Raw genomic sequence first — 12,768 nt, 5'->3', positions numbered from 1 at the left:
GACTACACAGCTTTTGAGGGACAGAAAACCCTTTAGATGCCTTATTCATCCCCTTTAACTTGCAGTAACTCCCAGTATGTCATCTGCGGTTTGGTGTAATACCCTGTGGCCTTTTGAAGGAGTGTCACAGGACAGCTTGTGCAGTAAGGGTTTGTATGGCAAGGGAAGAGAAGAGCTTCGTTTCCACAGTTTAGGTTTTGGTTCCTCTCCTCAGCACTGAATCTGTGTAGGTACACCTTTTTAATAAGATATTCAACTGCTTATACAAATTCTATAAAGCAATCTACTTTGGTCTTTGATCGCTGCTTTACAGAAGAAAGTTACAGCTGTGGAATTAATTCCTGTGGCACAGAGTTGCCATGCTGAAAGGAATGCCCACTATACCAGGCCATCTCACTGCCATCTTTCAGCTTCTCATTTCTCAGTATTCAAAGGTCAAACAAAAACCAAGTTATAAATAAAAGCCAAAGAAGGTAAAGTGAGCTATGTGGTAAAGAATTTATGTCGTCAATATTACATGCGATAAGCCAGCTGGTTGAAGAGCAGCAGCTCATCCCATTCAGCAGTCATGGCAACAGTTTGAGCAGCAGTAAACCTCATTGACAGCACACAAAAACCCCAGCATGCAGCACCTGTCAGGTTTATTTCCATACCAAAGGTGGGAAAGCTGATCAGGGAGGAGGGGAACATCACTTTTTCTCTCTGTGACAATATCTGTGTAAAGCCTTTGGAATATGCTTCGGTCTCCTGGAATACACACCGAGTCCATGGCATGCAACAGTGTTTGTATTCAGTATTTAGCATGTGAAAACCAGGCAACCTCTTAAAAACAAGTATTCAGTTTATGCTGTGAAAAAGTGGGTTGTAATTTGAGCAAGATAGTGTTACACATGCAGAACAGTGAGGAGAATTTAACAGCCTATGGACAGAAGTACGTGACAATCAGAGCATGAAAAAAGTGGTGTTTTTTCCTTATTAGCTTTGCTATCAAAAATAGTCTCTCAGACAAGTAGATGAATAAAATTATGTAAATATGATGTGTTCGTGTAGTGTTAGACTAATTTGAAGTTCTGCACCTGAATACGTTTATCTGCAATATAAGAGAAAGAATGCTGCCATATATCCTTTTTTTTGGAAACTGTCAGTTTGTCACATACTGTAATAAAACCTGTGTATGGGAAACAGAATTGCAACAACTGTACAAGTTATATTTTATAGACCTATGAAATTTAAGCATTATTTTCAACTTTTTGGTTTTCCCTCTCATTGTCTATGTGGAATGGATTCTGCCAAAGGCTGTTAACTAATAGCTGTCACAAGGAAGCAGCAGAAGTGAAAAACTGTTCTCCGATGATTCACCCAAACAGTTTTCTCCTTCAATCCAGATGAATTTGGGCCTTTTAAGATTTATATGGGAAGCATCCAACTGTTGCTCTATTCTTTTATGACAATGATCTATAAGGAAAAACAAAGAGGACCTTTTCACCCTACAGATATGTTCTCTGAACATCTCTCTCTTTCACATTCATTTTCCAGTGACAAACGCAACCATCTTTCTCCCCAGTACCTCTAGGTAGTCCAGCATGTAAGAGTAAGCTAGATTAAATGTCATTGTATAGCAGTTACATTTCTTGCCCCTGCTGCTTATACTGAGGAACTGTTAGAATTAAACAGAGACGTCTGCTACAAAGCACTAATGATTTACTGTTTTGCGTGTTTTAGACTTTGCTGTGATAATAATAAGCTCATTATTGTAATTATCCTTGCACTGCTTCCTATGGTTTCTTGCCACTATGTACACTGTGTACTTGATTGGATACATATTCTAGTTCTATCTGTGATGTAGAAAGGTGAGGAATTTTGTATTTTTTTTCTCCAGCTCTCCTTAGTTGACATGCTGTATCCCTTGGCCTGATAGTTGTATTGTGTGTTCTTTCTACTCCCAAAGCCTTCTGTGGTTCACCCCAGCAAGTGCCAAAAACATCTTAGCTGTCTGGTAGCTGCCATTATTGAAAGACGTGACCTTCACATTCTGACACTGCTAAGACTCTTGCACTGGTTTATCCAAAGCAATGTGATATGAAGAAAGCAGTTTCTTTCTGCTGTATTCAGCTGTCACGAACTGTAACAATTAATGCTGCCCAAATATTTAGACTTGGCTTCACAGGCACTTTTCTGCTACTTCACCTTCTTTAAAAGAAGCAGGGCAAGGACCATACTGCAGCCCACGCATGATGCTGCCTCTAAAATGCCTATGAAATATTGAAAGCAGAAAATTAGTATTATGGTTTCCATCATACGTTTTGGGCTTATATGTGTTGAAACAGCTTGTCAGCGATCTAAGACTGATCTAGGAAGTATTAACTAGTTGTTTCTTTATCTTTTTTTCTAAACCCTTACAGTAGTTCCGAGTCTGAGATGGAGGAGGAAGATGAGGAGGAAGAAGATGAACTACTGCTGCCTCAGCAACCCCCTTCAGACTTGGGTGGTGTGCCATGGAAAGAGGCTGTGCGTATCCATGCCCTCCTGAAGGGAAAGAGTGAAGAAGAGATTGAGGCTGAGGAAAATCATGAGCTTGAGGACAAAGAGGAGGAGGAGGAGGAGGAAGACGAAGACGAAGAGGAGGAAGATGAGGAGTCGAGCGAAGGTTAGGCAGATTGATTTGTCCTTCCTTTCTGCTAGACAACAGGGAAAACTGAGTTGAGTATTTGCCATGCTGAATGAGAAAGATTTGCCTTGGAAAACTGTTGTTCTTCTTTCACTTCTTTATTGCTTTGATTTTTGAGGGAGTTATTGTCAAGGAAAGCTTTAGGTGGATCATTCTGGATACAGAAGATCTTTGCCCCCAGGGCAGTTACAGCATTAATACCAACACAATATGCTTCCCATACACCATGCCAACATGTGCAATTCACAGCTTTGTGACACTGTATTGTTTTATTGTTGTTTTTTATTATTATTGGGAATTGGATTTGAATGTGCCCTTTGTTCTTTGGCAGCAAGAGCTGGAAGCATTGCGGAGGCAGTGTTTTCAGTTTTGCGGAGTGCCTCACTAAGGGGTAGTGCCCTGTAACTGTCATCAAGGCATCCCAGAAGCAGCTGCTTGTAGCTCTCCTTAGTTAAAAGACGGCCTTGAGAAATCAGGGAATTCAGGTGGTTCCCATTTTAGCTCTGAGGGATTTCTGTGGAAAATCTTAGGGAAAGACTCCTTCCCCTGTGTTTGTCTCAGTCATCAAAATGCAAAGTTTGTACTGAGAATAGACATGTTTCCAGTGTTTCACCACCATGCCAAATTTCTTGCTGATCCTGTCTTTGTCTTTGTACTCACGTTTCCTTTTTGTGAAGACTAGTAGACTCCAAAGAGCTTCTTCGTAAAGGTCTTTGTCTGCCTAATGCAAGCAGAGGTCCAGTTTTTTGAGTCTTAGTGGCAGTTTTGTTGATGAGCTCAGCAGGCTGCTTGGCTACATTTTCAACGTAGGAGCTGTATCTCCACAACTGAAGTCTGTGGAAGTCAAGACTGCTTTTTAAGTATGGTAACATGCACATCCATGTTGTGTGTTTAGTCTGCTAAACCATGGTGTTCTTGGATGGACATTGTTTCATTTGAGTAGTTTTCCTGTCAGACACTTTGAGTACAGCGGGAGTATGGGGAGTTGCTGGATTTCCAGACAGTCTCTCTTTCTGATTCTGTCCTTTCTCTTTCTCTCTCTCTCTCTCTCTCTCTCTCCATCGCTTGTGTGTGTACATGCGTGTCTGGTGTTATATATGGATGTGTGGTTCCCTCTGCTGTAGAGGGGGAGTATTGCCCTTGGGAGAGAGAGCTGCAGCAAGGCCGCTGGCTTCAACGTCTCTCAAATGAAGAGGACACGGGTACATTTAAAGGTACCCGTATACCATCTCCACTTCCATTTCCCCGAAGGAGGGGAGAATGTTTTAAAGAGCAGGTCCCACATGAGAAGTTTCTGTGTTTTATTTAATTGCTTTACCAGCTCCCTAAAAACTGATTCAGTAGCTGTTGTTATCTTCATCTCCTGGTCCAGGTGCCATATGTCAGGTCTGACACTGCCACTGCTTTTAGGAGAAAGATAAAGCTGCCAAGTACCTCAGGATATCTGGAAAGCGTGGACAATTTGCTACTGTAATGTGCATGAACAGTGACCCCCACGTATTTAGGACTTTCAGGTTACTTCTATACACACAAACTAATTGCATCTGTGCAATATGTCAGACACATGGGACACATCAGAAGTACTGCCTTTAGATTGCCTGTTTCAGCAAACTTGCATTTTTTGTTGTTGTCCTTTGTGAGTGTGTGTCTGTGGGGAGAGTCTGTGGGGGAAGCTAATCCAGCTGCGGCGATCCCTCAAGATTTTTCAAACAGTCATATAATGGGCATAAAATTAATCTGACATTCCAATCTAACTGGCTGTGTTATTTTCCATGATACATTCTTCTCTTGCGGTTTATTTCTGATGGTTGTTTTTTTTGAAGCACTTGGTCCTAATAGCTTCTTAATCCTTTATTCCCTCAATGTGGTTCGTTAGAGCCAGAATACATAAGAGGAAAATCCAAGTGCCTTCCTGCAGGTAAGAGGGCATATGCAGTTGTCAAACTGCATATTTTGCAGCTTATGGTTGTAACAACTGTAGCTTAGCTTCTGACTTTTTTTTTTTTTTTAAAAAAAAAAAAGGAAGCGGTGTTATGATTTTTTCCAATTTAACTTTTCTGATGGTAAGAATGAGAAGTATTAGTAATATGGCTGAAGAGCATAACTGAAGAAGTTCCCCTTGTTGTGGTTGCTAGTGTGCTTTAGACCTGGCTCCTAAGGATTTGATGTGCGGGTGGCTTCAACATTGAGACTGCCCGCTTCTTATAAAGTGCTGGCAGGTGCTATGGTGGAACTGGAGGGGAAGGCCAGCTTTCCAAATGTAGATGCGATTCACGTCCAGCTTCCTGCAAAGCTTTGCAGGCAGCCTTGAAGGAAGGCTACACCAGGTGTCATTTGAAATTCTCAAGCATTTAGATCTCAAGGAAACGTTAGGTTTGCCTGTTAGCCAACCAGCAGTCCTTCATGGCTGGCTGTGCTGCTATTTATTTACTGGAAAAGGTGAGAAGGACCCATGTCCTAATCAGGACAGGCTTAGGCCTGTGTCTGGAGACTTGTGGAGTAACTGAAGGTGTGTATGTTGGTCTAAGTCCCAGATAAATCCATTTTAAAACATGCAGATCATGTGGGGCCTGCTCTTTCCGAGCCTTGCTGAGTGACTATATACTTCTCAGCCATTGCTGGCAAACCTAAACCTTTTAACACAAAATTTTGTGTGGCGATGCAAATGCTAACTCTACTCATCTTGGGGTCTGCATGTGAGTGCTTCGGTACAGAGTGAGAAAAGCCCAGGTTCCTGTTGCTGCAGGATGTCCAGTAGCTCTGGTAGACCATGTGGTTGTGCTAATTGATATGAAAACTCTCTGATGAGGCAACGGAAACATAAAACTGCTAAATACTTCGCTAAATTGTGAATCCTGCTCTGTGTTTGAGTTTGTGCGTCTGAACCCTTTTCCCTTTTAATAATCAGCTGGTGATTCTGTCCTTCCTGCAGTTCCTTCTGCCTGTTTCTTCTGCAGTTTTAATGCCAAATCTCACACCCAGTCATTCCTGAAAAGGAAGTCCCAAACACTTTGTCATGTCTGGGGAAAACATGGCCGGGAGAGAGGAACTTCGTTAAAAGGAGACAGCAGGAAATAATGAGTGCAACCTCCAAATGCTGCTGATGTTTCTTGTTTCCTTCAAACACTAGTGCACCATATGAAAATCTAACTGCTTTTGAGGTTCTAAACTGCTGAAACGGTGTTTGCCCTACTCAGTGGTAATGCAGCTGTTGTGAGAATTTACTTCCTACTTTATGAAGTAAGTGAGCATTTTCCTTTCAGGATGAGTCATTTGCTTTTGAAGACCACTCCTGCAGACACTGAACACCTGTCTCCCGTAGAATGAGTTTTTTATTATGGGTAAATAAAACCTGAGCTATAGTCCCATAGCAGTTAGCAATAGACGGGGTCTCTGAATATAATACTTACCTCAGGGTAGATGCTCCCAAGGTGGGTATTCTGCAGCAGTTAAACAAGTTGCTTATCAGTTGCTTTAGGTGCCCATTGTTCCCTTTGACACTCCATAAGTAGCTAAACTTTGTGTAGGCAGGTAATTGAGGAGTAATGCAATTTCTTTTAAACAAATTCATTTGTGCGACTTCTAGGGATGTGGGGGGGGCTGTTAAATCGTAATGAAAATGGTGTTATTCTACCCTTCAAACAAGTCAGTACAAAAGAGCAGGAGTAAAAAAAGTAGTGTTTTAAATGCTAAAGTAAGTGTGCACCCATGTGTGCATATGCACATAGACACATACATGTGAATCTCTGAGATCCATCATGTAATTTAATTCACAAAGAAATATGTACCCAGCATAGAAAGGAGTGCTTAACCCAATAATAGGGAATGAAAGACCTTTTGTTTTGGTGCATCAAACTACAATGCAGATTGTCCCTTGCCTTTAACAGCAAGACGTCTTTGGCAATAGTCATAATGAATAGGCTGAAGGAGCTGGAAATTTCTACTAAATTGATATTTACATACCACAAACTGTTGGACACCCAGAGAATGTCTTTCATTTCAGCGAAGCTGCTTGCAATAGAGGCAATCTACAATGATGTTTTTAATAGCATCTCTCTGCCTTTGGAATGGCATTATTCAGCTTTGATGGGAAGTATGAGGAGCACTGTATTGGTGTATGCGTGCATACACAATGCTGAGCGTTTTCTGTCTGTCTTGCAAACTGATCTTAGCCAGTAATATTTTCTTTTCTTCTTTTCTTATTTCCTTTCCTATGATGTTTTACCTTTCCTTTCCACTTTCTCCCATCTTTTCCTCCCTGTCCTTCATACACCTTGCCTACAACCTGGTATGCCATGCCCTCCTCCTGCTAGCTGGAAACCTTAGACTGCAGCAGATTGTAAATCCGGTTGATCCTCTGGAGATCCTGGCAGATGTGCACTGGACACACATCCGTGAAAAAGAGGAGGAGGAAAAAATGGTCCCAACCTCAAAGTCCTCCACCTCCAGAGGTAATCTTCCCCAAGCACCACACCGTCAATTCCTGGATCACGGTTGCAGCTGTTTAACTCTGTTGCTTCTGCGCCCTTCAAGAGCAGTGTACTTCAGCAGGGGCAGCAGTGATTGAAAGGAACTACTTTCAAATTACACTGAAATTACACTTGGTTAAACATTTTGCTTTTCAGGTCAGTGTCTACTTAAAATGACTACTTTTTCGGCTCTGTGGTGGTGTGACTTCTTCTCACTAGTTTGTCTGCCTGCTTTGACTCCGTAGCATTTTTCCTCACCACACACATGATTTGATAGTGCTGGCAGTCAGCCCTCGGTAACTGACTTTAGGGATAGTAATAGAAGCTGTCATGTGCTTTTTGTGGCAGTGAGGACTCTACGCCTCTGTAGGGAAAGCTGAGTAGTGTAGCTACTACAGCAAAGATTGAACAGGGTCAGCTTCTGTGTTGAGCATATTTCTCTGCTGCTGCTTTTCAAAGTGTGTAGCTGCATCTGGTATTAGTAGGGAATGATGGGGCTCAAAGGGCTTACAAATCTGATCGGTGGTGGTTTTGACTCCCTGTGTTTAAGATTTGACAGCATATCTGTTTTTTAAAGTGAGGTGTGATCTTTGTGAGTTGCCAGTTACTTAAAGGAAAACTTTGGAGGGGGGAAATGCCAATAGTCTAGCTCTCTTGTAAGTACCTTCCAGCAGTCCCTACTGACTTTATTCTAGAGTATATTACAGCATGTTGGAAGGTAAGTATGTCATAGGTGCTTTACCTATGCAGAAGCCTAGGCTCAATAAATGTTAATCATGCACTTGATGAGTAGTGGTCTTCTCTCAGAGTCTGTAACCATTGTGCCAGAATTGTAGAGGGAGTAAGTATGCTGTGGGAAGGGGTGTCTTTTATAGCAAATGTGAAATTAAGTTAATGACTGATCTCTATTAAAAAAGCCTAGAACTTTACCTCATGTTGCCTGATCATATTCCATTCCAGATAATTATCTTTTTTCCCTCGTAGTTCTAAATGTTTGGTTTTTTTTTTAATCCTGGTCCAACTTGATACACAGTTCCAGATCAGTTTGGCTACATGTATAATTGCAGTTTGTAGAATGCACTGGGATTTTCTGGTGTGAAATCTGCTCCCTACAAATAAGAGATGGGTATTTCCTTCCCACTGCAACCACAGAAATAGACTGTGTTCAACTGTCTGTAACATTCGGTACTGCTAGAGTAGTTGCTTAACGTTTAAAAACGCTAAGCAAAAAATGTTAACACAGTTTCTTAAGCTTACTACAATTAAGGTTACTTTAGCTTCTGCTTGAGGGTCTATATCACTGTAGTTTCCAAATTTTTCTTTTAATGTTATAATTCCTGCTTTTCCGTAGTGTATTGGTACAGCTGCCAGCAAAAGGTGATCCTTCCAAAATTGATTTTGTGGTCTTTCCAACTTCCTTTGGGAAGGAAGGCAGTATTTCCTTTCCTTCCCCTAAAACTGGGGCAAAATTGGACAATCCTGATTAACAGATTAGCTGCTTCAATTACTTTGTCATATAGTACAGGAGTGTGCAGTTGTATCAACAGTTTGGTTTTTTAAAGGGCTGTGCCAATAAGTACTTGTGGATATGCTGTAAGTTTTCAACCTGAGTTCAATAGACAAATTTGTTCCTGGCTGAGCTGTATTCTGTGGTAGGAGGTGTTTGGAGAGCCCATCAGTAGCAGACACGATAGGGTTTGATGTGAAAGCCTGGGATAGCGTGACGATACACAGAAGCCCGTCTCATTCTGCTTTGGGCGCTCTTCTTCGTCTGCTGGCGTTCGCACCCGGGCAGCACAGGTTCTGGGATACCTGGTACGACCGCCCCTCTCTCATTGCTCAGCTCTTTCACCTCTTAGTTTCCCTCCTCTGCAGACTTTCAAGTGGAGGACAGCAGCAGCAACCTGCTGCTCAGATGCGGTGTGTTTCTCACTGTGCCGTCTGTATTTCCTCTAACATTACAGATCCTAAAGGAAGATTAGGCCCCTGACATGTGTATGTTATCTCAATTTAAATCCCAAGCCTGGAATCGGTTGTTTAACACCTCATAGGTTTTATTCCTGTGTTTGCTACTGAAACTGTCACTCTTCTGTTTTAGACGCTTACTGATGGTCTAATTTTGATTTCTTACAATTTATTGTTTTTTAAATTCAGCATCCGACCTTCCCTCCGTACGCCATGAGGCGGTACAGGCGTGGCTGGAGACGGTCCCTGGAGGTAGTTTGGTGATGTTCTATGTATTCCAATGCACAATAACCCTGCCCGTCTCTTCTCCATGCCTTCAGCAGCTGAGCTGGTACTTTAACCCTGGAACTCACGGCCCTGTCGCTACTGCATGACTGGACGTGGAGGGAGGGAGGAAGGGGGAGTGTGCATGCACGCCTTGCTCAGACAGTCCATTCTTGCATGAACTCGACATTTGTTGTAACCCTTCTGAAGGCAGGCCAAACAGAGAGGTTATCTTGGGTCTAATGAAGGTAGAAGGAGGAATCTGGTTGAGTGCTTTGATTTGCTTTGTAAACTGAAGACTGGACCAGTTATTCTTCCCCTAGCTCCTTGACTAAAAGAACATGGGGCTTTCTTGCAGTCGAAAGATTAAGTAACAGAGAATGCTTAAAGCAGTTGCAGTTCTCTGTAGCAACTGCAAACTCTAGTTATCTGGTGAAGAAAAGAAAGAAGAATATGGTTGAAGCTGGGATCTTTGAGAATAGCGATGGCTGTTGTGTCTCCTTTGACTTGGGGTTCACATTATTTAGGAAAGCCTCAGGAAAGTTGAAGGATGGTAGAGCTCAGCTGCTTTTTTTATGTGGTCCTCTAAGCTCTATTACAAAACCGATGAGCATGAAGATTCTGGGATTAGAGTAAGGGAGTAAATTTGTGTAAAGCGGTGGAGGTATCTAAATCAGTGGAACAGCAGTAATTTGTGGCTAGGTAGTTGATCTACAGCTAAGTTGCTTTGGCACATCAGAATAGCTAGCTTGCCTATAAAACTTTGCTTCTGCTGCTGCTTTGGCAAGGCAGCAGTGTTTACAAGATGTCTGCACACGATGCAGCCTTCTCACAGCTGCTAGCTGATATCAACCAAGTGCTGATCCCAGTTTCTGGCTGCCATAGTGTGTAGCTTCTGAGTTATTGTGTGACAGCTTTTGGCCTCTTGCTCCTTATCCTAACTGCATATACGTATATGCACAGTATATGTATAATATAACCAGCCACCTGCAAGCTCTCCATGTCCCTCAAAATGGGATCCACCCTTGCACCAAGTTGTTACTTATCTATGCATCTGTAATCTTCTGTTGAGTTTTGTGTACCAATCTATCTAAGAATTGATTTTCTTCTCTCTCTCCAACACACTCCCTATGTGTGTCATGTCAATTTGTGGTTTCTGGATATGAAGACACACATATATATAGTGGTATCAGATATTCCTAACATCTGAGTTACATTTTTGCAAGTTTTGATTAAGATTACTCACATTTGCTGCTACCATAAAACCATCCCATGACATTATTATTTCCAAAATAACATAAGCTACTGCATACCTAAGCCACAATCAGACTGGGACACCGTTTGGTTTTGTTCAGTAGATTTGTAAATGCCCCCGTGGGCAGTCCAGCCTTTGCCATACGATTCAGTCTCCTGTGCTTGACATCTGTAAGATTCTGGATTTTATAAGCTTCTGACTTAAGGGACTAGGCCAGTGGTTTATCACATGTAAGTGTAACTGCCTTTTCACAGTAGTTGACAGAAAATAAACTAGCCCATATGTTTGTCTGTCTTAATACTACAGAGGGGAAAGCATGGAAAAAGAGAAATTCTCAGGTTGGAGGAAGAAGACAAACCACCCACTGAAGCTGTGTTCTGAAATAAGCAAAAACCTGTATTAGAGAAAGAGGAGAGGCTGCAAGACCTCAATTTTAGGGAGGGTTGGTTTATTTTCAAGATTGTCTTAATTAGCAATGCTAGCATATAAATGGTTCCAAAAGTCACATTGTCACTAGTAAACAAAAAGGATCGGGGCCTACTCCCTGACTGAGGAGAAAGCTGGCACAGCGTGATTCACTCCCATATGGCTAAACTTTTTTGCCATCCAGAATCAGGGGGCTGCGTCCGACTGCCTGTTGGAAACAGCCTCCAGCCCTACCATGGGGACTAACTGCTGGGAGTCATGCCAGGAGCCCTCCTAAAGATGACAGTATGATACTGTATGCATTCAGGTCTAGAGACTTGCACCGCTTAGTTTACTGGTATAGGTGCAACCAAGAAGGTTATAAATATATCTGTTATCACGGTTATAGGTCCATATCCTATGTGTATTATTAGCAAACGTTGTGCATAATAATACATGCTGACTGTGTATGCATTTGCAATAGGATATACAACAGAGTTAAATGTCTGCATGTTGTTGAACATGAATTGATGCTAATTCGCCGCACAAATCTAAAAATGTAATTGATTGACTCTGCTGTGGGAAAAAACCCTGGAAGTGCTTGCTTCTTTTTTTATATTTAAATTATGTTTTCTGAAAATGCTTAACAAAAAAAAATTAAGCAAATCATCCATAGTACTAGAGATGGGAGAAGGTGTCATAAGGTTTAGGTTTTTTAAAAAAGTACCATTTAATAATGAAATTTAGACCCCACAGTTTGGTCTTGTCTCTCCTCCTGTAATTAAGTCCTGTCACAAGTAGTAGTATAACCCTCTTCAGAGTAATAAATTCAAGAATCTTTTCTTTATTTTGACCCAGCAAATCAAATTATGATCTGTAACAGAAAAGAAAGGTTTGAATATATCTTTGTATATCTTAAAAATATCTCAATTAATTTGTGTCTTAGTTACTTGTACAGCGTATCAAGTCTCTTAGACCCTTTTACCAAAGACTACTGTAGCTGCACAGAGTTAAACAGTTTCCAAATGTAATAATGATCAATCTCAGAGCTAGACTCTGTCTCTGACTTACACCCTCAAAAGCCTGTTTCAGTTTCAAGATGAACAGTTATGGTACATTGTGAGATTTCAGTTTTCACCTAATACACTTATGCTATAAAGTGGTGGTAACTGTTCTGGTATGGTAAAGAAAAAAAAACAATCTTCCTGGAAGAACAGTAAACTTTATTCTGGTTTGATGTCCTCCCAGTCCCCTTCTTGTTTAATTTTTCACAAGGCCTGTTGCTTAGAAACTCCCTGGCTGCTTTCACTGCAAATGCCTTTGAGACTCCCCAAGGGCAGGCATTCCTTGATTCGTTGGAGTCTGGAAGTATCATTTCACCATAGATGTCTTTCTGGGTGACACATTTCAGGATTTCTTGTTTTGGCAGTAATTAATAAATAACTCCGCTATAAACTGTTGGTACAGTTCAATGTAGAACCTTTTCACTGTATAGTTTTGGGTTTTTTTTTCTTCTTTTTCTCAATATTTTGATATATTCTAGCTCCATGTGAGGATAATGATGTGGAGGATGAGCTGGGCACAGAGCCTGCAGACACAGAAGGGCAGGCAGGTGAAGAGGGAGACACGGGTGCAGAGCTGGATGACGGTAGGGTACCACCGTGCATCATTTAAACCTGTTATGTGAACAGAATTGTATTGGTAGAAAATACTTTGTATGAGAGTACTTAAACCTGATCTTA

At 41.5% G+C, this 12,768-nt stretch overlaps 1 protein-coding gene across 1 annotated transcript in view; it reads left to right on the top strand.

Annotated features, from left to right (window-relative positions):
* The window catches only part of MICAL3 (microtubule associated monooxygenase, calponin and LIM domain containing 3), a 164,971-nt gene that overhangs the window by 117,002 nt on the left and 35,201 nt on the right, over window positions 1-12,768 (top strand). The window contains exons 27-31 of the mRNA XM_075159557.1: window positions 2,403-2,647; window positions 3,793-3,882; window positions 6,982-7,119; window positions 9,292-9,354; window positions 12,570-12,674. Of these exons, the coding sequence (XP_075015658.1) occupies window positions 2,403-2,647; window positions 3,793-3,882; window positions 6,982-7,119; window positions 9,292-9,354; window positions 12,570-12,674 (641 nt within the window). The remainder of the gene's footprint in view (window positions 1-2,402; window positions 2,648-3,792; window positions 3,883-6,981; window positions 7,120-9,291; window positions 9,355-12,569; window positions 12,675-12,768) is intronic.

The sequence above is a fragment of the Calonectris borealis genome, chromosome 1 (assembly GCF_964195595.1).
Source record: "Calonectris borealis chromosome 1, bCalBor7.hap1.2, whole genome shotgun sequence".
NCBI classification, from domain to species: Eukaryota; Metazoa; Chordata; class Aves; order Procellariiformes; family Procellariidae; genus Calonectris; species Calonectris borealis.
Note: the sequence above shows the minus strand (reverse complement) of the source record. Positions and strands in the feature narration are given on the sequence as shown.